At 45.0% G+C, this 21,577-nt stretch overlaps 7 protein-coding genes across 7 annotated transcripts; 3 read left to right on the forward strand and 4 right to left on the reverse strand.

Annotated features, from left to right (window-relative positions):
* Positions 1-773: 773 nt before the first annotated feature.
* EDB91DRAFT_1115638 (amino acid permease/ SLC12A domain-containing protein) lies at positions 774-4,125 on the forward strand. The gene is given in 25 exon segments (XM_041317939.1): positions 774-991; positions 1,044-1,050; positions 1,102-1,214; positions 1,266-1,330; positions 1,385-1,419; positions 1,476-1,484; positions 1,543-1,554; positions 1,609-1,616; positions 1,667-1,727; positions 1,786-1,856; positions 1,914-1,927; positions 1,987-2,013; positions 2,068-2,150; positions 2,204-2,333; positions 2,349-2,352; positions 2,391-2,472; positions 2,537-2,597; positions 2,648-2,707; positions 2,761-2,933; positions 2,990-3,048; positions 3,099-3,172; positions 3,229-3,393; positions 3,456-3,550; positions 3,601-3,881; positions 4,018-4,125. 24 exon segments carry the CDS (start codon positions 840-842, stop codon positions 3,682-3,684), a joined length of 1,644 nt encoding a protein of 547 aa, XP_041180490.1. The 5' UTR covers positions 774-839; the 3' UTR covers positions 3,685-3,881; positions 4,018-4,125.
* Positions 4,126-4,231: 106 nt separating this feature from the next.
* EDB91DRAFT_1334789 (uncharacterized protein) lies at positions 4,232-6,163 on the reverse strand (the record flags this gene model as incomplete). The annotated part of the gene is made up of 5 exons (XM_041325467.1): positions 4,232-5,380; positions 5,430-5,456; positions 5,512-5,617; positions 5,840-6,034; positions 6,102-6,163. 5 exons carry the CDS (start codon positions 6,161-6,163, stop codon positions 4,232-4,234), a joined length of 1,539 nt encoding a protein of 512 aa, XP_041180491.1.
* A 1,168-nt stretch (positions 6,164-7,331) lies between these two features.
* EDB91DRAFT_1079624 (uncharacterized protein) lies at positions 7,332-8,811 on the reverse strand (the record flags this gene model as incomplete). The annotated part of the gene is made up of 8 exons (XM_041315150.1): positions 7,332-7,379; positions 7,603-7,625; positions 7,750-8,084; positions 8,177-8,189; positions 8,289-8,347; positions 8,444-8,566; positions 8,615-8,742; positions 8,800-8,811. 8 exons carry the CDS (start codon positions 8,809-8,811, stop codon positions 7,332-7,334), a joined length of 741 nt encoding a protein of 246 aa, XP_041180492.1.
* Positions 8,812-9,192: 381 nt separating this feature from the next.
* On the reverse strand, positions 9,193-9,965 carry EDB91DRAFT_1245411 (uncharacterized protein; the record flags this gene model as incomplete). Its single annotated transcript, XM_041322541.1, has 3 exons — positions 9,193-9,444; positions 9,515-9,532; positions 9,579-9,965. The coding sequence occupies 3 exons, from the start codon at positions 9,963-9,965 to the stop codon at positions 9,193-9,195; spliced, it is 657 nt and encodes a 218-aa protein (XP_041180493.1).
* Positions 9,966-10,963: 998 nt separating this feature from the next.
* On the forward strand, positions 10,964-11,520 carry EDB91DRAFT_1245412 (uncharacterized protein; the record flags this gene model as incomplete). The annotated part of the gene is made up of 2 exons (XM_041322542.1): positions 10,964-11,012; positions 11,195-11,520. The coding sequence occupies 2 exons, from the start codon at positions 10,964-10,966 to the stop codon at positions 11,518-11,520; spliced, it is 375 nt and encodes a 124-aa protein (XP_041180494.1).
* A 778-nt stretch (positions 11,521-12,298) lies between these two features.
* Positions 12,299-13,570, reverse strand: EDB91DRAFT_1079626 (uncharacterized protein; the record flags this gene model as incomplete). Its single annotated transcript, XM_041315151.1, has 7 exons — positions 12,299-12,433; positions 12,487-12,560; positions 12,708-12,811; positions 12,861-13,081; positions 13,131-13,251; positions 13,294-13,443; positions 13,491-13,570. 7 exons carry the CDS (start codon positions 13,568-13,570, stop codon positions 12,299-12,301), a joined length of 885 nt encoding a protein of 294 aa, XP_041180495.1.
* An 819-nt stretch (positions 13,571-14,389) lies between these two features.
* EDB91DRAFT_1048218 (uncharacterized protein) lies at positions 14,390-14,909 on the forward strand (the record flags this gene model as incomplete). Its single annotated transcript, XM_041313378.1, has 3 exons — positions 14,390-14,434; positions 14,561-14,671; positions 14,718-14,909. Coding segments are annotated over 3 exons (348 nt in total), but the record flags the coding sequence as incomplete, so codon positions are not given.
* Between the last annotated feature and the right edge of the window lie 6,668 nt (positions 14,910-21,577).

The raw sequence follows: 21,577 nt of genomic DNA on the forward strand, positions 1-21,577 counted from the left end.
GCATTTTTGTCGCAGCTGTATGGAATCATGCTGCCCTCGAGCTCCAGTCAACGTTCCCAGTGTCAAATCAGACGTTCTCGAATCAATATCCAGTATTGCTTATACGTGCTGTGATATATTATTGATTCCCCAAGACACCATGGCCAGTCCCCGACTCCTGATTGCAAGTACCATTGAAGACTTGGCAGTTGTTTTGACTGATCCGATTCAATTGGATTCGCCACATGGAAACCAGGATGATAGGCTGAGCGTTTATCATCAAATTTCGAATAGGTGAAAAATAAGAATATCGATCTTCAATGTCAATCCCATATGATCATCAAGGAGGCGGCCCAGCTGAGTCTCGACTGAACTGCTTGGCTGTACCTAGCTGTCAGTGGCTGTCCCCAGAACGTCTGGTTCAGACGAGGAACACCTTTCTAAAATTAGTCCGGCTAATCACCTCATGGCTAACTCCGAAGTTTTCACAACATCTGAGCGCCTCTGGGCGCCAGTTGAATAACCAGACATCGGTAGGTGCTTCGTCCCGTAATACCTTACGAACGGGCTATACCCGTGGTTTGATCGTTTGTAGTACGGTTTTACATTCCCGACACGGTCATTGATCTATCCGGGACCCCAAACAGAGAATGCAGTAAAATTTCCTATCTGCACCACCGGTTACAGTTCCTATCGTATATTCTTTGATCCGTATGGATACCCAGGCACCACCTGGCACCCCATGTGTAGCATACTTAATGACGATAAGATTCAGCCAATGATAATATTAAACGTCCTCTCTTCCCCTCCCTTCATCCATACCCTCTATCCTTGGCGCGGTCCCCCTCGTCAACTCCATCATGAGTAGCGAGGATCGCAAGTTTGATGACGGCAGCGTCGAGAAGAACCACCTTGACAACGAATTTCACGTCGTTGCGGATGGAAAGCACAAGTTCGATGTCGCTTCCATCGACTTGGTACAGCGTCGACTCAAGCAGCGCCATGTTCAGATGTATGTCTAACTTTGTTTTGCTTTGTTATAACGAGCTTATGAGTTTTGTTAGGATTGCTGTATGTCGAGTCCTGGTGTTGTCCTTGCAGTGTTACTTACCTGGAGTATAGATCGCTGGAACACTCGGTACAGGGCTTTTCCTAGGTTCTGGCAAAGCTCTAAGCGGTGCGGGCCCTCTCGGTGCCCTCATCGCATATGCCCTTGTAGGCTCAGTGGCATATTCGTAAGTTCACGTCATTATAGTATGTTTGTTCTGTATTGAAGGCTCTGCCAGGTCACTGTGTTCCATTGGTGAAATGACATCCCACGCCCCAATTTCAGGAACTTTCCCTCATTTTGGTCTGTAGAATAATTCACATGGTTCAAAACATGCCGTTGACCCATTTTACTCAGCCGCTCGATGGGTTGACCCTGCACTTGGTTTTGCAGTAAGCAATTGTTTTTTTCAATTTAATAGTGTCGTCACTAATTGCTTGGCATTCAGGTTGGATGGGTAAGTCGATTCTTACCGCGGTCTGTGCTATCTCTGACAGTTATCACGATTATTTCAGAACTACTTCTATGTAAGTTGATGAATTGTCCATAAAACGATGCCCTAACAGTTCAATATTTTATAGACTAACGTGTATGTCTCTTTTTCTTCTTCCTCTTGTCATGAAGTTTATCCGCGACAAGGATAACCGTGCCGGTGGAAATCACGGGTGCTCAGATCCTGATCACTTATTGGGATTCCAACGTGAGCCAAGTATTTCTTTGGATTGTAGTAGTGGTGTTGATGAAACTTTATTGTGTAGACGAATCATGCCGGTATTTACACTGCAATTATCTGTGTTTTTGCTTGCGCAACGAACGTCTTCGGTGTACGGTATGTGGTATTCCCCCTCTGTGTAACGCATACTCACAAGCTCGAACTTTCCGTCAGGTATTTCGGCGAAGGTCAGAAATAACCATTATTTTATGCTGATCGGCTTGAACTCAAACCCATAAACTACCAGCGGAATTCGTATTCTCTATCATTAAACGTATGTCTGATTGCTGATGCTTACTTCATATTTCTGACTTCCTGCTATCACAAGTCACAATGATCACCGGTCTTATTATTGTCGGTCTGGTCATTGACCTTGGAGGTGCACCAGATCACCACCGACTGGGTTTCCAGGTCTGTAGTTAAAGTCGACGGGAATTAAACCAGTGTTCTGACACTGAGAACAGTACTGGAAAAACCCCGGTGTCTTCGCAGGGGCTGGACTGGAACCGACCCATGTTGGCTTGGACCGCTTCCTCGGCATATTGAATGTTCTTGTCCAAGCTTCATTCTCATTCCAGGGCATGGAACTTGTCGCGATGTAAGCACACCCCATTTGCCAAGAAGAAGCTCATTTGCCAAACTGATACATAGTGCCGCTTCCGAGACCGAAAACCCCCGCCGGAACATCGCAAAAGCCGTCCGCAGGGTGTTCTTCCGTATTCTCGTTTTCTATGTAAGCTTTTGCTTTTTCTGTCTTGTCTGGTATGATCTGCGGATCCTGATGGAGGGTATCGTAGATCCTCGGTATCTTCATAACCGGTCTTATCGTTCCTTATAACGACCCCAACTTGCTCCACTGTGAGTTCTTGTACATGTCCTGTAGGATGGGTCTGATATATTCGATATAGCCACGGGTACTGCTGCCCAATCTCCTTATGTCATTGCCATGACGAATGCTGGGATTAAAGGTAAACATTGACCACAATCTGGATCCGATCGTTATTCATATTTACATGGACAGTCCTGCCAAGCATCATCAATGCCGGTGTCATGACGAGTGCATTCAGTGCTGCAAACTCGTTCCTCTTCTGTTCGTCCCGTATCCTCTACGGTCTTGCTCTCCGAGGGCAAGCACCCAAGGTCTTCGCAAAGTGCACACAATCTGGGCTTCCCTTGGTCGCTGTTGCGTTCTCTGTGCGTCGTCTTTAAGACCGTCATGCCAGTGTACGGCGCTGATAATATATATCTAGAGCATGTTTGCGTTCCTCTCCCTCATGAACGTCGGGTCGGGTTCCGCGACGGTGTTCAAGTAGGTGTTCTCCTAGTGGCGTACGATCTGTACTGAAAACCCTTGATCAGCTGGTTCGTCAACCTTTCAACCGTGGGCGGCTTCTTCGGCTGGGGCTCCATCAACTTAACCTACATCTTCTTCCGTAAGCACATCATCCACCTATCTCCCTCTTCAATCTAGGTCTCACAAGATATGCAGACCGCGGAATGAAGCACCAAGGCATTGACCGCACGAAGCTCCACTACTGGAACCGCTTCCAGCCATGGCTTTCGATCTGGGGCCTTTCTTGGTGCATCTTCTTCATCCTCGTCAACGGCTTCTCAGTCTTCTGGGCTTTCACTCCTGCCGGCTTCCTCACAGCCTGTGCGTGTACTTGTCCTTCCGTGAAATCTTGACTGATGGACACTCCCGATTCCCTTTCGCAGATATCAACATTCCGCTGTTCTTCGGTCTTTACTTTGGCTGGAAGTTCATGAAAGGGACAGAGATCTGGAAACCAGACGAAATGGACTTTGTGACAGTAAGTGTCCTAGCGGATATTCTTGGACTCGATCTGACGCATCATATTAGGGCATTCCCACCCCGGAGGAGACAGAAGGCCCGTACTACCCGCCTGTGGGTTTCTGGCAAAAAGTTGCTGCCGCTTTGTTCTAGGTTATGGTTTGGCTTGTTGTACGCATCTAGTCACTGTATTTCCAGTTTCCGCTTTGGAAGCTGTAATTCCCTTTTCTTTTTAATGTTAAATGATGGATGGTTTCGAATCTTCGTTTACATATTTGTTGCGGTCATCAGATGTTGTCAAACACGAAACGTAATGCAATGATGCCCTCTGACATTTCAGTTTACTCTGCAATACTGTCAGTAGGTCAGACTGCCGTACGCGCATAACCGTTACACCAAAAGGTAGGATACTCAAAGCTTAGCTTCCAGTATCAGCGACAGTATATATACTGAGTATGGGAACTCAGGTAAGCCATTGTACTTACAAATACGCTATGAGCAGTGAGATAGGGAGTACTTAGTACACAGGCGCCAGGGCAGTGCAGTGCACCGTCCTATGTAATAAGTCACTGCTCACTGCGAACAGTGGTGAGCACACCGTGAACAATTCCAAATTCCAACATCACTATCTCGAGTGAGGGGATGAGGGCAACATATTCCGCTCGCTGCTCCTCTGTCGTCTTCACTCGAGGGCCCAAAATCAGGGTCTCCAGGGTACAATTTGACCGCGACAAAATGCCTTCAACCCCTCATGAGGCCACATTTCTATACCGATAACTCGAAGTATGCACAAATTGGGGAGTGTTAGAACATCGAACAGGACAAATAATAGGGTTCTGGCTGAGTATCCAAAGCTGATGCGTAAGGATTGAAGTTTGGTGTGCGTGAATGGCTCAAGCGCCCGTGCTTCGTCGAATGCCACGTGAACTTTCAACGAGGAGATGTTGGGACCTAGCTGGAGCAAGTGGAGGAATGCACTCGGTTCACGTAGCTCAATCTCGACATTTGTCAGGTGGGCCCATACGGGATTGACAGAAGATGTGACACCGGGGTTGAGGTACAACCCGGCTACCCTGAGACTGCGCATAGTGAATGGCAGTTGTGAGATAGATTGTGAAAATTTTTCATCGATACTAAGTTGTGTATCATATGCCATGTCAAGATCCTCGATGACTATGGTCAGGTCCTGAAGTGCTGTGAGGTCTTCCAACAAGACATCAGGTTCGTCCGCGTCTGGGAAGATATGGATATTGAGAGACGATATTTGGTCGACGTAAGGCTGAAGAAGGCTTCGTAGCTTGGTCGAGTCATCTGCGTCGCATTTAAGAGCTAGCGATAATGGAAGACCCTGTGACCGCTTGAGCCATGAATGAGAGCAGAAGGCTTGCCCCTCCCAATGGTCTCTGGAGACGATTGGCACATGAAGTTCGCACCACAAACTGGGTGTGTCCACAGCAACCTCCCTCCATCGTCGGCATACCGCAGTCAATATTACGGGAGCTTCTGGCTGCGATGGCAGCTGGAGTTCATCGAATGCTGGAATTGTTGGGAGACAAAGATGAAAAATCTGGGATAGGACTTCAGTTGGCAAGCGCCAGAGAGTCGATCCAAGTCTCTTGTGCAAATTCATGGACTGGGTGATCTTGTCGTTCTTTTCGACGAGTTGCTGGCGAAGATCGTCGATACTGTGCATGACTGTTTCCAGGCCTGAGATCTCGTCCAAAACTGCATTCCGTTGCTGTTGGCGTTCAGTAATGATGGCGCTGATGGTCCGATCTTTGGACTCAGTGCCAAAGTAGTTCGTGTTGGGGAAACTAGCTCGGGAGTACGGGGTTTCGAGGTCTGGAATCTGGTCATCATCAATCAAATGTCATTCTAATATATTGGTATATACATACGGTCACCACTTGTATTGAACGTGCAAGCTGAAGTGAGGGAATATTATTGTGTATCCACGGACGCGAATACCTATGCACTTACGACGAATTGCAGTTCGCCGATGACATTCCATACCTGGGAGAGATTGACATTTGACTCTGCTGTGTGCATGTTAGTAGCTAACGCGAGGGACGACATTATTCTTGAGCTTGAAGATGAGATGAAGGTTTCACTGCGTGTTGTCCAAAAATTCCGACGGCTTAGAGTTGGCTGAGGATCTGGGGGTCCCTTAGGTTTCAGCCACGTTGAAGCCCATCAAGTATCAGCTGACTACTACGATGTCGGAAATCTGACCCTTAAATTTCCGCTGGTGTCGACCATGGCTCAAACTTATAGGTACCTTCACTATCCACATTCCAGCAGCTTCTACCCTAAGCTGTCAATGACCTTGATGTCATCAGCAAAAGTGGCCAAACCTGACGAGGTCTCGGATGGCCTAACAGGACCATACACGACCTTGCGAATATTAGGGGCGCTCAAAGTTAAAACGCCCAATGCCCAAGCCCAACGCCCAACGCCCAAGCCCAATGCCCAACGCCCAACCTCGTGACCAAAATGAGTATACCTAGAATAAATAGAAGTAAATACTGAGTAAAGTCACCCAGGCCTACATGATGAGATAAGCTACTTACCTAAACCTTGTCGTGCGAAGCGCCAAAACCTTCGCCAAACGTCTCCCCCTAATCCTCAGCATTTCTAAACCTTTTCATACTCTTCTTGTACCTAAACCTCGCTGTTCCTAAACCTTTCCATACCCCTACCTTTTTAAAGTCTTTTTTTTTGTACCTAAACCTTTGTGTGCCTTAGGAGACCTTTCACTTTTTATTCCTAACCCTTTCCTAACCTTCAGCAGACTACTTGAGTTGTTTTTGAGGCTCAGACATAATTTTCTTTGTGAAATTCCAATGAAATTGGAAAAAAAAACATGCAGCTACATGTTGCTACAATAAAATATATGACAAGGTTGTGGTGAGGGCTAGGAACGGTGAGGTTTAGGTACGAGAAGAGTATGAAAAGGTTTAGAAATGCTGTGGATTAGGGGAGACATTTGGCGAAGGTTTTGGCGCTTCACACAACAAGGTTTAGGTAAGTAGCTTATCTCATCATGTAGGCCTGGGTGACTTTACTCGGTATTTACTTCTATTTATTCTAGGTACACTCATTTTGGTCACAAGGTTGGGTGTTGGGTGTTGGGCGTTTTAACTTTGAGCGCCCCTATTGGAAGGCCTGTGATGCCTCGCAAGGAAATAGCCCTGTCTTGGATGGCCTTCTGAGAGTGTGTCTAAGATAGCCTTCCAAGGGTGTGTGAGGTAAGTTAATCTTGGATGGCTAACAAGGCTTGCAAGGGATTACTAGGTCTTACTAGATCACTCAAGGCTTGTACACATTAGAAGGCCCCATGAGATCACGCGAGGTATTTGTACCCAAGAGGTAATGCATTAGTGTAACAGTACTGGTAAACAAATACACAAGTTGAATGAAGTCCATGCAGTAAAGTCCATAGCGGCAGCAACAAGCAGAGAAGTGAGAAATAGAGAATGAAGCTGCAGCAATAAAGTTTGAGTCCTACATCAGTAAACTACTAAACCTTGCACAGTGTTGCTAATTTTCACAGCTCTTACAGCACCACAGAACCTCACAGAACTCGGCAATGCTGATGTAAGTCATTGTTCAACTTGTTGAAAATTTCAGAAGTCTTTGTTCTACACTTCGACTCTTAACTTCTACCTGCACTGCTGCCATCCTTCAAGTAAGTCTTTTATTTTCTTTATTTTCTTATTACTGCTTGCTTATATTTACCTTAACCACCCTCTCCCACTCTCTCGGCACAGTTGGCAGACTCAGCACTAACTACTTCGACCTTAGTTGATCTGTTCCCCAGCACTGATGGGCCTCATCAGGTAACCGACCTGAAAATGATAAAACCATGTAAAGCTTTGTCTATTCTAAAATACATATAATACCTGTCACAATTGTAGTCCAAATGATAAAGCTTTAAATACCCGGACTAAGTCGGATGGAAACTACCAAAGTACAATCTTGACAGTTAGTTTGCAATTACCTATCAAGTTGACAAATATCCACCAATTGTAACAAAGCTTTAGAAGCCTAGAGTGCTTTGGATAAACTCACCAATGACTCAAAGATGCTGAACACTATAGATGATTGTGATGATTTATTTTCAAAAACGAATTTTATTGATAAATGTATAGTAGTACATGTGCTACATAGTAGTATATAGTGGGATATGAAACAAGAAAGGAACAAGGAAAGTAATACTTGGAGGGACCATAAAAGAGGGACCACCAAAGAGCCAGGGAGGAGGGGGCCATGAAGGACAGTCCATGAGGGAGCCAGGGAGGAGGGTCCACCAAAGAAGGCCAAGGAGGAGGGTCCCCGGAAGGAGGCCAGGGAGGAGGGTCCACGAAAGAGCCAGGAAGGAGGATCCACCAAAGAAGGCCAAGAAGGAGGGTCCACGAAGGAGCCAGGAAGGAGGGATCACCAAAGAAGGCCAGAGAGGAGGGACCATGAAGGAGCCAGGGAGGAAGGACCACCAAGGAGAGGAAGCTGGAAGGAGGGACCATGAAGAACTGCCAAAAAGAAAAGTCTTGACTCTTGAGAGGACGTAGATCATGTCAGAACAAAAGGGTGAGCTCAAGGACTTGAGTGAAAAATTTTCAAACCCCCAGCTCCCACGGGTACATACCTTAGTAAGCATTCTGAGCAGCTTGATATTTGATATTACATAATATTGCAATTCCAGCAATCGTCTATCGACGTTTGTCTACCATGGGTCACACTTGCAACATCTTACATACCAACATCAGACTTATGATTTTCTTGTAATTTCTTGTCCTTCAAAGTCATGTTGCTCCCACTTATGTATCACTTTGTCTTAGAATATAAATATATATATATTCATGGATTTTTGATCTGATTCTGTCATATATATCTATGAAAACCTTCTTCTCACCAGTTTCCTGATGCTTGCGCCCTCTCCTCTTGTGCTGTCTCTTGTGCTTGTATGCCCCATCTCTCGTGTTCCCATGCCCTGTTTCTCGCCTGTCTCTCGTGCCCCATCTCTTGCCCCATCTCTCTTGCCCCGTGCGACATGCCATCTCTCTCACCCTGTGTGATCTCTCACCTGTCTCTCATGCCCCATCTTGCCCATCTCTCGTGCCCCATCTCTTGCCTGTCTTCTCGCCCCATCTCTTGCCTGTCTCTCTCACCCATCTCTCGTGCCCCGTCATGCCCTGTCTCTTGCCCATCTTTCTTGCCACTCGAAGGTGTGTTTTTTTATGTACGTATGTATGTATGTACATTACTTACTAGTATTTTCATGCTTGTTTTGTGTTTATGCTTGTTCGTTCATGGTGTGCGCAATAGGTGCATTTTTTCATTTTCATTTATATATACATTACTAACAACTTGTCTTTATGACAGCGCTATCACGACAACGACGGTGACTCAACAACATGACACGACAACAACATGACAACAACAAATGACTATGACTATGATGACGACCCGTTCTCTTGCACTCTTGCACTTTGATTATCTCACATCCTTACTCACTGTTTGTATTGATGAGTCCAGTAGAGTAGTTGCTTCTTTTGCAATCCATTTGTTTAAATTTAAATTTACATGTTTGACTTGAGTTAATATAAAAATGAAAAAAAGCGATTTTTAATATGTTTGGGAAGGTTCTGTGTAACTAGAGGGCTACTGTGGAGCTCTGGGAAGCTCTGTACAGAGCTGTACAGAGATGGGCCTGTCTGTGACAGTGGGACCAAGCTGTGGCTCTGGTGAACTGTACAGCTCTGTACAGCTCTGTACAGACCATTGTGGTTTACTGATGTAGTAACCGTTCTTTCGTCGACCAGAGGTTCTTCGAGGGGCATCTAGAGCCTTGGTGGCTTTCTTCTTTCCTTTTTGCTTTGAGGGAGCAAGGGGGGGCATCAAAAAGTTTTGCAGCTTGTGGGGAAAAGTCGTTGTCATTGTCAGTCAGATCTGACAGTGGGGATGAGCGGCATGAACTCAGCACTGGTGCTGGCTGGGACTGCTAATCATGATGTCAGCAGACTGAAAAGAAGGTCATGGTGACATACCCCAGTCATACCTGACTGCTCAGTCACGAGCTTGCTTACTGAATCCTCGTGCTTGTGAACAGTGCAACGAGGTTTCGGCTTTGGGCGTGGAGGCTGATCCTTGTTGCCATGGTGAATGGAAGCACTTGCAGGATGCTGTTGCTTGCTCAGTTGAGGTTGCTGTTCCTCTCCGTCATAACCCAGTGTAGGTTGGCCTGCTCGCATTGAAGCTGGAGCCCCATCATAGCTGGCTGCCTCAGTAGAATACCAAACTTTGAATTTTGGGGGCAGTGCTTCCTGCTTGTCATTGATAGTGTTGGAGAAAGAGATCGGACACTTGGATTTGAGCTCGCAAGGTGGTGGGGTATGGTCCCAGGGCTCAAACTCTGGGGGACACTGGTGGTGCATTAGTTTTTGGGGTGGTGTTATGCAAAACCTCTCGGATGAGATCCAGTGGTGCTAAACCTGCAAGGGATGTTCGAAGTGTGGCCTTTGGCGCTAGCTCAGCAAAGAGCTTGCCTGCACTAAGTCTGAGTAAGGGTTGGGACCCTCACTTGCATAGAGTCAATTGGAGTTTCTTGAGGATATGATCTAAGAGACGGAGTTCAACTCAAGAGTATCATCTCAAGAGAAGATGGTTCTTTGTACAGAGGGAGTTCCCTTAGGCAAGAGAAGTTCAGACCCAACGACAAGTATCAGATGAGAACCGAGTAGATTCAAGTTAGAGAATCTGTTCTACAAGAGAAGTAATATATACGTAAAGTGAGATACCGGTTGAGTGGTAAGGGTACAGGGTAAGCGGAGGTAGTACCGAAGCAGCGGTAAGGGTTGAGGGCATGTGTGAGTCATAGGTAAGAAAGGGTAAGAAGTACTGGTTGAATGGTAAGGGCAAAGGGCATGGGGAATCCCCATCAAAGAAAGAGAACTGGCATAGTGGTAAGGGCATAGGGTTCGGGAGAAGCTGGGGCTTCTACGATCTAGGGGTAGAAGCGAGAGCTTCTTGCATTTCAGAACAACAAGATCAAAAAGAAAAGAGATGGAAATAGAATCATGACCATGGTCCAGGTCTAGACGAGTCTGCAGAATGAAATGACGCGTAACTCTCATGTTACTGTAACAGGTGGTGTTGGTTGGTCTTCGTTGTCGTCCGAAATAATCACATGGTGCTGGGGAAGGGATTTGGTAGGTGGGTGCTATTACCCATCTGGTTGGGGGTGGCTTGGCTTTGGCCGTGGTGCTGCAAGCTCTTCATCGTCATCATAAGTAGAAATATGGTGCTGAGCATTACATCAGGAAACCGGCAAGAAGAAGGTTTTCATAGATATATATGACAGAATCAGATCAAAAATCCATGAATATATATATATATATATTCTAGGACAAAGTGATACATAAGTGGGAGCAACATGACTTTGAAGGACAAGAAATTACAAGAAAATTATAAGTCTGATGTTGGTATGTAAGATGTCCCAAGTGTGACCCATGGTAGATAAACGTCGATAGACGATTGCTGGAATTGCAATATTATGTAATATCAAGTTGCTCAGAATGCTTACTAAGGTATGTACCTGTGGGAGCTGGGGGTTTGAAAATTTTTCACTCAAGTCCTTGAGCTCTGACATCTCCGTCCACTCAAGAGTCAAGACTTTTCTTTTGGCAGTTCTTCATGGACCCTCCTTCCAGCTCCCTCTCCTTGGTGGTCCTTCCTCCCTGGCTCCTTCATGGTCCCTCCTCTCTGGCCTTCTTTGGTGATCCCTCCTTCCTGGCTCCTTTGTGGACCCTCCTCCTTGGCCTTCTTTGGTGGGCCCTCCCTCCTGGCTCCTTTGTGGTCCCTCCTCCCTGGCCTCCTTCCAGGGACCCTCTCCTTGGCCTTCTTTGGTGGACCCTCCTCCTTGGCTCCTTCATGGACCCTCCTCCCTTGTGGGCCCTCCTTCATGGCTCTTTGGTGGTCCCTCTTTCATAGTCCCTCCAAGTATTACTTTCCTTGTTCCTTTCTTATTTCATATCCCACTATATACTACTATGTAGCACATGTACTACTATACATTTATCAATAAAATTTGTTTTTGAAAATAAATCATAATCATCTACAGTATTCAGCATCTTTGAGTCATTGGTAAGTTTGTCCAAAGCACTCTAGGCTTCTAAAGCTTTGTTACAATGGATGGATATTTGTCAACTTGATAAATAATTGCAAACTGACTGTCAAGATTGTACTTTGGTAGTTTCTATCCAACTTAGTCCGGGTATTTAAAGCTTTATCATTTGGACTACAATTGTGATAGATATTATATGTATTTTAGAATAGATAAAGCTTTACATGGTTTTATCATTTTTAGGTTGGTTACCTGATGTAGCCTGTCGAGAACGTGGTGAGTCAACGGCCTCGCCCGCTTGCCAGATTCATTTGGTTGCATGTGGAATATCCTCTTCATCATGGTGCTCTGCAGGGCGGGTGTGCTTGCCACTTGTTGAGGGCTCTCAAGTATTATTAGGGTTGACTGGACATGACAGCACTGGGAAATAGATATCAGTACCATCATTGTATATACATCTATCACATACCAGTTGTTTTATCTACTGCAGAACAGTGTGCAGCTCGCTGGGCACAAATCTGAGCAATGTCATTCTCACTTTCCTTTCGCATGAGCTTGGCCAAGTTTGAGTTTTCTTTGGTTGGTTTGACGTGCCTGTGAATGATTAGTGCTGAACTAACCATGTAGCGAAATGTACCTGTTCCACTACGCGAGGGTGTCTTTGACCCATGGATCGTCATCGTCATCTAGCATTTCAACGATAGCCCAGAGGAGCTCATCCAAGTCCATGTCACCAATATATTGAGTCCAGTGCTGAGCGCTGCTGATGGTAAAATATGTCTATGTGTCTGTGAGAGGAGTATTGATACTAGCAGCAAGAGAACTAGACTTACAATGATGTGAATGTATGCCATGATGTATTTGTTAACAGCCGTTAGCCCCCATGCATGATTTTTCGACAGTTTTGCTGAATTGCAAACATTTGATGAGTCATTGGTGATGGAGGAGGGTCCAATGAAAAGATGCTTGTAAAACTATGGTGACTTCACTATAAATAAATGATGGTGTAGAAGACAAAGACGCACCCTCACAACAATATGGTTTCAAAAGAGACCATTCGTCTTCTTGGCAGAATTGTAAATGTCATGTTCATAGAAGAACGTAGGCCAATTGTATGCTGTCATCGTTATTTCACCAGCTTGCAAAGTGGCCATAGCACTGAACATAGTGACATCAGCATGAAGAATCAAAAGTAAGAAATGCATACAAATCAGGGTCCTCATCAAACCAATCCAATTTCTTCCAAGGGCAAAGCAAACGGGCCAACTGCGGGTGATTGAGCCCATGCATTGACTTATCCTCGACTTCTGGAATTGGCAGGTCAAGAGTGTTGGCCTTACTATACATATTCAGGCCAATGTATTGTAGGCCCTTGTGCTTGACGGAGCTCAGATCTGCAGATCTGCTGTCGCTCATACCCTTCAATACCTATTATGCAAAAGGTCAGTTGTCGGTGCATATATGCGCATATAGTCACCATTGCAATGATTTTGTTGAGTTTTTTGCTCAATATGTCGTTGAGCTCGCTCTTGAGACCAGGAATGTAGTCGATGATGCCATTATACAATAACAAATGCTGATAAGTGACATTGTTAGATCTGTAGAAAGTTAGACACATGACATAGATATAAAGTACGTACTGTTTCGGATCACACTTACCACCTCGGTCAAATTGAAGACCGGTCTTGAAGGCTGCAGAGGGTACACTGAATGTATCCAGAAGGCTCAAAGCCTTCTTGCCCGCATTTTGGTACAGCTCCGTGTCATCCATTTTCGAATCTTCATGTTTCCTGCCACCAAAGGTCAAATTTTCAAGGTACAATTTAAATAACAATACCTTTTAGTGTTCTTGCGAGAGCTTGAAGAAATTGAATCGATAATATCATCTGTACTGCCATAGCTGGAAGATGAAGGCATAATGGTGGTACAAGGAAGAAAGCTGCGCTGATAATGATGCCATCAATATGGCACACACACCGTGTCTGTCACAGGTGTCTGGAAATTCCTGGCTGACTTTGATTTAAAACTTTGCCAATGTTCACCCAGGTGTTGCCTTTCCTGTTGACCGCTTCAAAGCTACAGCATCTACCACCTACCCGCCTCTTCCACTTCCAAGGGATGGATGGTCACAATTCTACCTTTTTTACTCAGTAACTGCCTTTGGTGTGCCGGGTGGTGAATGGTAAAAAAGGTAGCACTTGCACTGTTCTCCCTCTCTCACCCATACTTTGTTTCATCCCTCCTAGGCCAGGCCTCCCAATGTCCCAAGCACACACAACACACCACCCTATCATTTGTGCCAGACACAATGGTAAGCTGGCTTTTGTATTGTTTGAAATGACCTACTTACACTGCCATAGAACCGCATCATCTGTCTGGCTGAGCTCATGGATACACCGATCCTGCTTGTACGCATATCCAGCAGGGTGATCTGCTGCATTATCCGATGCACCCTACCACCACATTCTTCTATGGAACTGAGACCACACCTCTCCTCAATTGACAGAGGCAACATTCACCGGACAGCACAAGAAATTCCAGTACACAAAGGTGCTGTGCCATTTTTGCTGTGGGCATCATTTTCCAAGCTAACAGACAACTTTGATTTGCAGTACTCCCAAGGTCCGTGTGCCAGTTACTTACCTTTTGCATGAGTAGCGCTCACCTGCCTATGTAACAGTGGCCAACCAACTGAGATGTGTGAAGTTGCCCACTCATCGTCTAAGTCTATCTAGCCAACAGCCAGTCCATTACTCCCATCAGATGCACAAAAATCCGGAAGTTCAGTAAATGATCTAAATCTGTGTACTTTTGCATGCTAACATTAGTTTCAGTGCTCATCTTGTGAAGTGGATCACTGAAAGTAATCGCCCCATCAATATAATCAATGACTGTGAACTCTGTGAGCTTCTTTGCGCAGGTCACCCAAATATTGAACTTCCATCAGCTGATGTACTGTCCTGCAATATAAAAGTAGTGTTTGAGAAGTGCAGTGAACCCATTGGACAGCTTCTCTGTGTAAGTGTTTTGCTGATATCAGAGATTTGGCTAACACAATGGTCAGGATCACCCTGGACACTTACACTTCACCACAGATGCTTGGACTTCACCTAACCATTGTGCCTTTGTAGCATGGACCGTCCACCTTGAGTATGAGGGTAAAATGTTTTCATTTCTACTCGACATCATTGAAGTTGCTAAGGTATGTTGCAGGCCATATCAAATGCTCCACCAATCTTTACATGATATATCTTAGTCACATACTGGTGCTGCGATGGCAAAATTCTTTCAAGCAATTCTTGAATGCTTTGGGCTAACAAAGAGAGTAAGCTGATTCTGAATATTGCAGAAATCATGCTAACTTGAAGATCATAGATTCTTGCAGTTAATGCTGATAATGCAACTGTGAATGATACTCAAACAGGTAATGTACCCACGGTGTTTTCCATCTAACCACGGTGTTGACAGGTCAGTGTGTACCCGTACCTGTGATGGGTATGGTGTTGGCGGGTATGGATATGGTGTCAGCTTTCCAACATGTGGTGTTACCCATGCAGAACCCTAGAGAGGGTTACCCATGACATGGCTTATGGTATTTGTTGTACACTGGGTATTTTGTCACTATGTACATTATTTTAAAAATAACAGAACTGATTATAACCTATCTCATTGTGCACCATTGTCAATCACAAGTCTGCAAAGCTATCCTCAAACTCGTTCATCACATCCTCCCCATCTTCCGGACCAAATCATCTGCTTTGTCAGTCTCTTCACCTGCACCATCCTCATCAAGGACTTGATCAAGGCCAGAGTAACCGTATTCATCCATCTCATCAGCAATGGTGTCATCTACCATCGCTTTGAAGAAAGCCAACACTGGAACTTTGCCATCGTCGTCGGTGCTGTCTGCCTCACTATTGCCTGCTTCCTCCAAGCCATCATCACCACCTTCCTCATCTCCGTACCTGTCCTCTTCCAAATCTTCATGTTCTTCCATATCCTCGTCTTCAAAGCTCTCGTCGAATTCTGACCCACGGCACTCTTTCTCTTTCTGGAAAGGAACCCTATCCAATTCGTCGCAGTCATCAAGTAGGCATGATGTCTCTCTTCATATGGATTTATGCCCAACACCTCCCCCATGGAAGCACATGAACATATCTCTGTCGACAAACCTGGTAGTATCTCAGATTTAGTTCATCATGAAAGGGGGAGTAACTGACATATTGATGTAGTACCAGTCCCAATCTTCATCATGGTCTGCTGTTTGGTGAGCGATGGATGGTCCAAGTAGATGCTTTGTAAGTTTGTACTGAAATGCTGGGACAATGTGAACACCTCGAATAACCAGGTCAGGGTCCAGGAACCCAAATGCTGATTCGTCATCCACGTCGTAAAATCCAACTCATGGCAATCATTTTTCAGCCCAACCAGAGGGCACAGTGACATTGCAGGCAAACCAGTGGACCCACAAAAAGTCAAAGCACTTTATAGAGGGATGTGCACCTGGTCTGGTGTAGCGGATATTTACATGAAAGACTCCAATAACTCGTGCATACCAGTATGGATGGAACTCTTCGTGGTCGCAGGCAAGAACCATGATGTCTGCATGTGTGTGGGGATTAAGGGAGTCCTGAGCACGCTGCATGTTGTATGTAGTGTAGTTGACACAAGGAACTTTGTGACAATAAATCCGGTTGTTGATAATGACAACAGAGTTTCACTGCGCAGTATTAAATGAAGTTTCATCACCATTGTAGTCCAGCCCTAACAAGTGACCCAGAAGGTGGTCTTTGAGACACGGAAGAAAATTCTAATGCCATCCAGTGAATAAATATGATTGACACAAATTGTGTATCAGCGACCTACCTTTGTGGCCTGGTCATTTCTGTTCTTTCCGAGCCAGGAAGAAACATCCCAGAAATGTTTCTGTGATGAGGACATTTTATAATGGATCTCTGGTGAGCAATGTGGCAGTGGGTCCTGGTCAACAAAATGAAGAGATGGGCGGAGATCCTCTGTCTCGGGCTGCACATGATCCTCTCTCATAGCCTCCTTTTTGCAGTTCACCTCTCTCATCTGCTGCAAAATGCGCTCACAGCGCTGAAGTCTTGCAATTCCACATGCAAATTTGTTCTTGTTGGTCTGTGTATAAAATCACTTCACTCTTTGATGCTTGAGTTTGTCCTAACACCACAATTACTAATGGGTGAATGGTCGGTCATGGATTCCAATACTTACCACTTGTGTAGAGTAATTGTTGGTGGTCCCATACAGCCATATTGATTTGACATAGTCTCCAAGAGCATGGAGTTTATATGTTGAAAGGTTGAAAAGCCGTTCCTTGGAGGGGCCATCACCTTCGGCATCAGTATTTGTCTCATCTGACCTTTTGTTCTTTCCTTTAGATGCTTTAAGACATCGACACTGTGCACGAGCAGCTGTTTCATGCGGGAGGTCATGAGTAGTAAACTTTTTGCATGTATTTTTGCGGAATTGCTGGAGGGCCTTTCCTAGCTGTGTCGTCCAGTTATTGAAATGATAGAGTGTCATCTCTGTGTGCATATGAAGCTTCCCAAATGCATGCCAGGTGGCCAGCTCAAACAGAAGGTCAAGGATTGGGTCGTTGAATGGTGCTGGTAGAAGACCATCAAATACTGGCATCACACACTACCAGCATTGATCAGCATGACAGCAGCTGTATTACTTATATTCCTACCTGAAGCAGGTCTTCAAAATCACGCGCTGCAAGCTTTGTAAGACCTGGTACATTATCACTAAACTTGCAGATGGTGTCTCATCCAAATGTTGGTACAAGATGATACCTATATTATGTTGGACACACAAATATATGAGAAAAAATGACTTACCGCTCATTGAGATCTTGCATGGCAGTACCTCCATACAAATACAAAATTTGGAGAAGGTGAGTAAGGGTTGCCTTCCATACTCCTAACTCAAACTCATGCATAAAGTCGGGCACAAGCATTGAGTAGAAATCAAAACCGAACTTGGCGAGCTTCTCCAAAAAGGCATTCTAATACTATGTGATTAGTAGAGTTTGCAAGCTCATTGCATATCATACATACACAAATAGGTGCGACAGAGGTGGGACCAATGATTTTCTCAATTACAGAACTGGCCAAACTATAGCCATCAATGAATATGAGTTTATGGACTTGCTCAATGAGGCTGCGCCTTGGATGATTATCGACTCAAACATTTTTTATGTGCTGTCGTCGATCAAACTTCATCCCTAATTTGAAAATGTTGTCTTTTTTAATGAGACACCGCAGGCAGGGACACCTTCTGAGGAATTTCATGCATGCAAGTAGAACCCTGATGTTGTGGAGATTAGCATGGTGCAATCAAGTAAAATGTGAAACAGACTTCTCTGGATAATCAGCAGAATAAGTGAAAAAACGCGGAAATACATAACGAAAGACTCCATCAGGGAACTTGACAACAAAGCCATGTTGATATGCATCTATGAAATCTGCATCAAGTAGGAAGTGCCAAATTGCCTGCATCAATTTGTGTTTGCAGTGCGTGAGTACAGCTGCTGTTGCACTATGACCAAAAGTCTTCTTGTAGAAGTCTTGGATGGTATCTGACAGCTATGCACATAATTAGTTTGTGTCTTGAAATTCAAATAAAGGAAGACCTTTGGTATGTATGCAAGATGATGAGCTGTGAATGAAGTTGGCTTGCCACAAATATACTTTGATTAATTACCAATAAATAGGTATATCGGCCACAGCAAAGCATTTCCGAAGCTTGCTAAATGAGTCAAATCAGACCAGAGCATGATTGCAACTATGACCATTTCTAGGTTACAGTCTGGTTCACAGGGCTGCAAGTTGAGCTTCTCTTGCTCTTGAAGCATGGCATCAGACGTATATAGCTTGGTAATAATCCACTCTGGAGGTCCATTGTCGTCTGGCTGCCAGAACAGTTTGTATGGTTTCATATGGAAGGTTTTCACTGTAACTTCCTGGTATGTAGACTTGAGGACCTCTAATGGCTTGAAGTAATAGAGCCTGTCAATATTGAATTCAGGTGCACAATCTTCAGAGGAGAACTTCTCTTTTTTGCATGGAAGTTGGATTTTCACCGAGGCCTCATGCCACCCATTGGATGAGAATATGGATGAGGCAGGGTCATGTTGGGCCTTCTCTAGATGTGATGCCTCCCTAGGTGCATTGAAATCTAGCAAATCCTCTTGGCAGAAGTCCTCCACTAACATGACATCGTTGACCAAACAATTGAGATCTTGCAGTGATTTTGAGTTTGACGAGTTGTAAAACCACGTCACGAGCCGAAAAACAGTGGCATTGAGGAATGGTGCAAAGTAATTGTGGTGGACTGCTTTGAGTGACTGTCCAAAGCCAGCATACCATGGCCGTTCATAATTGGCATCCCCATCAACATGCTGGAATGTTGAGGAGTCACAAAGTGCATCAAAGTATGCTGAATTCTCAGGGTCATAGGTTGGAAATGAATGATGGTATTTGCGAAAAAGGTTGAATGTGTCTGTATCAGTGTGAAGCCACTCTTCTTCTTGAGGATGCTCTGCATGGCTGCGGTGTGATAATCCATCATCAGAGCCCATCTCAATGTCTGGTGGGTCTCCAGGTGCTGATACAGGCTCATCTTGATCAATGGGGGGCGGAGCCAGGATTGGTAGGACTGGAATGTTGTCACAATAATGCATGGGGAGGCGGATTTGTCGATTTGGACGACCTGATGGCCATGGCTCCATTTCGATGTCTGGTACCTCCTGTTCATATTTCTGTTAACATCAAGTTCACATCTAATAACACACAATACTCACATCCACATGAGGCTGATGCAGTTGCTGTAGGTGCTCCTGCTCTTCTTCATGCTGTTCTTTCTGTTGGCGTTCATCTTCCAAATGAGTAGCTTCAGCAATAGCTTCCCCATGCTCGCACTGCTCAGCAAGAGCTGATGTGGTGGCTACATCACATATCTTGCAGTATCTGCTCAGGTGAATGGACAGGCCACAACTGTGCACTTCTACATTGCAGTTTGGGCACTGTACCATCAAAAGAAAAGTAAGTAAAAAGACAAAGATTGAGGGGGGAAGCATGAGCTGCAGCAGAAACACACTGTGATTGCCCCATGGTCTGCAGCCTTAAATGCAGGTTCCTAGCAACAGGATTTGCAGGCCAATTGTGGAAGATGATGGTCCAATACTCTCTGATCATGGCCCAGAGCTTGAGCAGCTCTATTCTGCTGCTGCTTATTCACATTCTACTATAGATTATTACAGCAGCCCTGCTGGAAGCAGCTCTCTTCCACTATATTTCCATTCATTGGACGACAATGATACAGGGTTTGATAAATGACACAGCCTTCTGCAATCAAGTTCTCTCCCATTATATTTCCCCTCTTCAGGTGATGACAATATGGCTCTTAATGATGACCACAGTAGTATCTTATCACTTACTTTTAATATGGCTGCTCACAATTGCACTGCTACCAATGATGAAACACATGGCGACACTACAGACAAGTGATCACAAAGCAACCATTCCAAGGACAAGGATGAAGATGACTGGATTCTGGAGGATGATCCACAGTACCTTCCAAATGATGCACTGTTTGATGAAAATGTTTTGGCCAACTGGGATGAGCCTGATAGTGTTGTACCACCTGCATTATCAGAACATTGAGTGCTGCTGAATGGCTATGTGCATGTCTTTTCCAATGCTGCATCTAGGCATGTGATGCATGCAGATTCTGAAGAAACACTCAAATTTCTCCATTTGACAATCAAATGCTGGTATCCAAACAGAATTCCTCCTGAGCTTCAGGATGACTTAGATGGTATGGCATGCACTCTTTGCACTGTCAAAAAGTGTCTTGGCATGGATATGGAGAAGATTGTCACTACATACATACTTTGTCCATCTTGCTGGCAAATGTACCACCCTTCTGAGCTACCAGCCATGCAGTATCGACTCTGCACAGCACCTGGATGCTCTGCAGTGCTATTTCAGCTGAAGTGATTGAGCTTGAATATGCTCTAATGCGTCCCATTCAAGGTGATGCCTGTGGCATCCTTCAAAGCTGCTCTTGCACACCTTCTTATGTGTCCTGGAAAATGGGAGGAGCTTTGGCATTGACAGAAGGAAGGGGACCATGGACTGACACTACCCATCACATGAGAGGAGTGGTATGCTGACAAGGACATAGATGAGCCACTCATGGTCATATATGATGGGTGGATGTGGCGGTCACTCCATACAGGCATAGTACGTGTCTACAATGCAATGAACCATATGTCATGTGTACGCAAGCCACCAGGCTCACATATGTGAGGTGTATTGTATTGTTCTGGACCCATAGTTGCAGCTGGCTGGAACTTGATGGCCAAACTATGTCTTCAAGGTGGTTTAAATGTGGAAAATCAACCATCTCAAACCTCATGAATGTCGTGTCAGGTTCTGCAATGGTGTTCAAGTAGGTGTTCTCCTAGTGGCTTACAATCTGTACTGAAAACCCTTGATCAGCTGGTTCATCAACCTTTCAACCATGGGTGGCTTCTTCAGCTGGGGCTCCATCAACTTAACCTACCTCTTCTTCCATAAGCATATCATCCACCATCTCCCTCTCCAATCTAGGTCTCACAAGATATGCAGACCACAGAATGAAGCACCAAGGCATTGACTGCATGAAGCTCCACTACTGGAACTGCTTCCAGGTACGCGCCTTCTAATATGCATGCTTGTTCCTCCAAGTACTGACACAAACACACCACCTCCAGCCATGGCTTTCGATCTGGAGCCTTTCTTGGTGCATCTTCTTCATCCTTGTCAATGGCTTCTCAGTCTTCTGGGGTTTCACTGCTCCTGGCTTCCTCATGGCCTGTGCATGTGCTTCATCAGTAAATTCACACATTCC

The sequence above is a fragment of the Suillus paluster genome (assembly GCF_016628075.1).
Source record: "Suillus paluster strain FC165 chromosome Unknown EDB91scaffold_10, whole genome shotgun sequence".
Classification (NCBI taxonomy): Eukaryota; Fungi; Basidiomycota; class Agaricomycetes; order Boletales; family Suillaceae; genus Suillus; species Suillus paluster.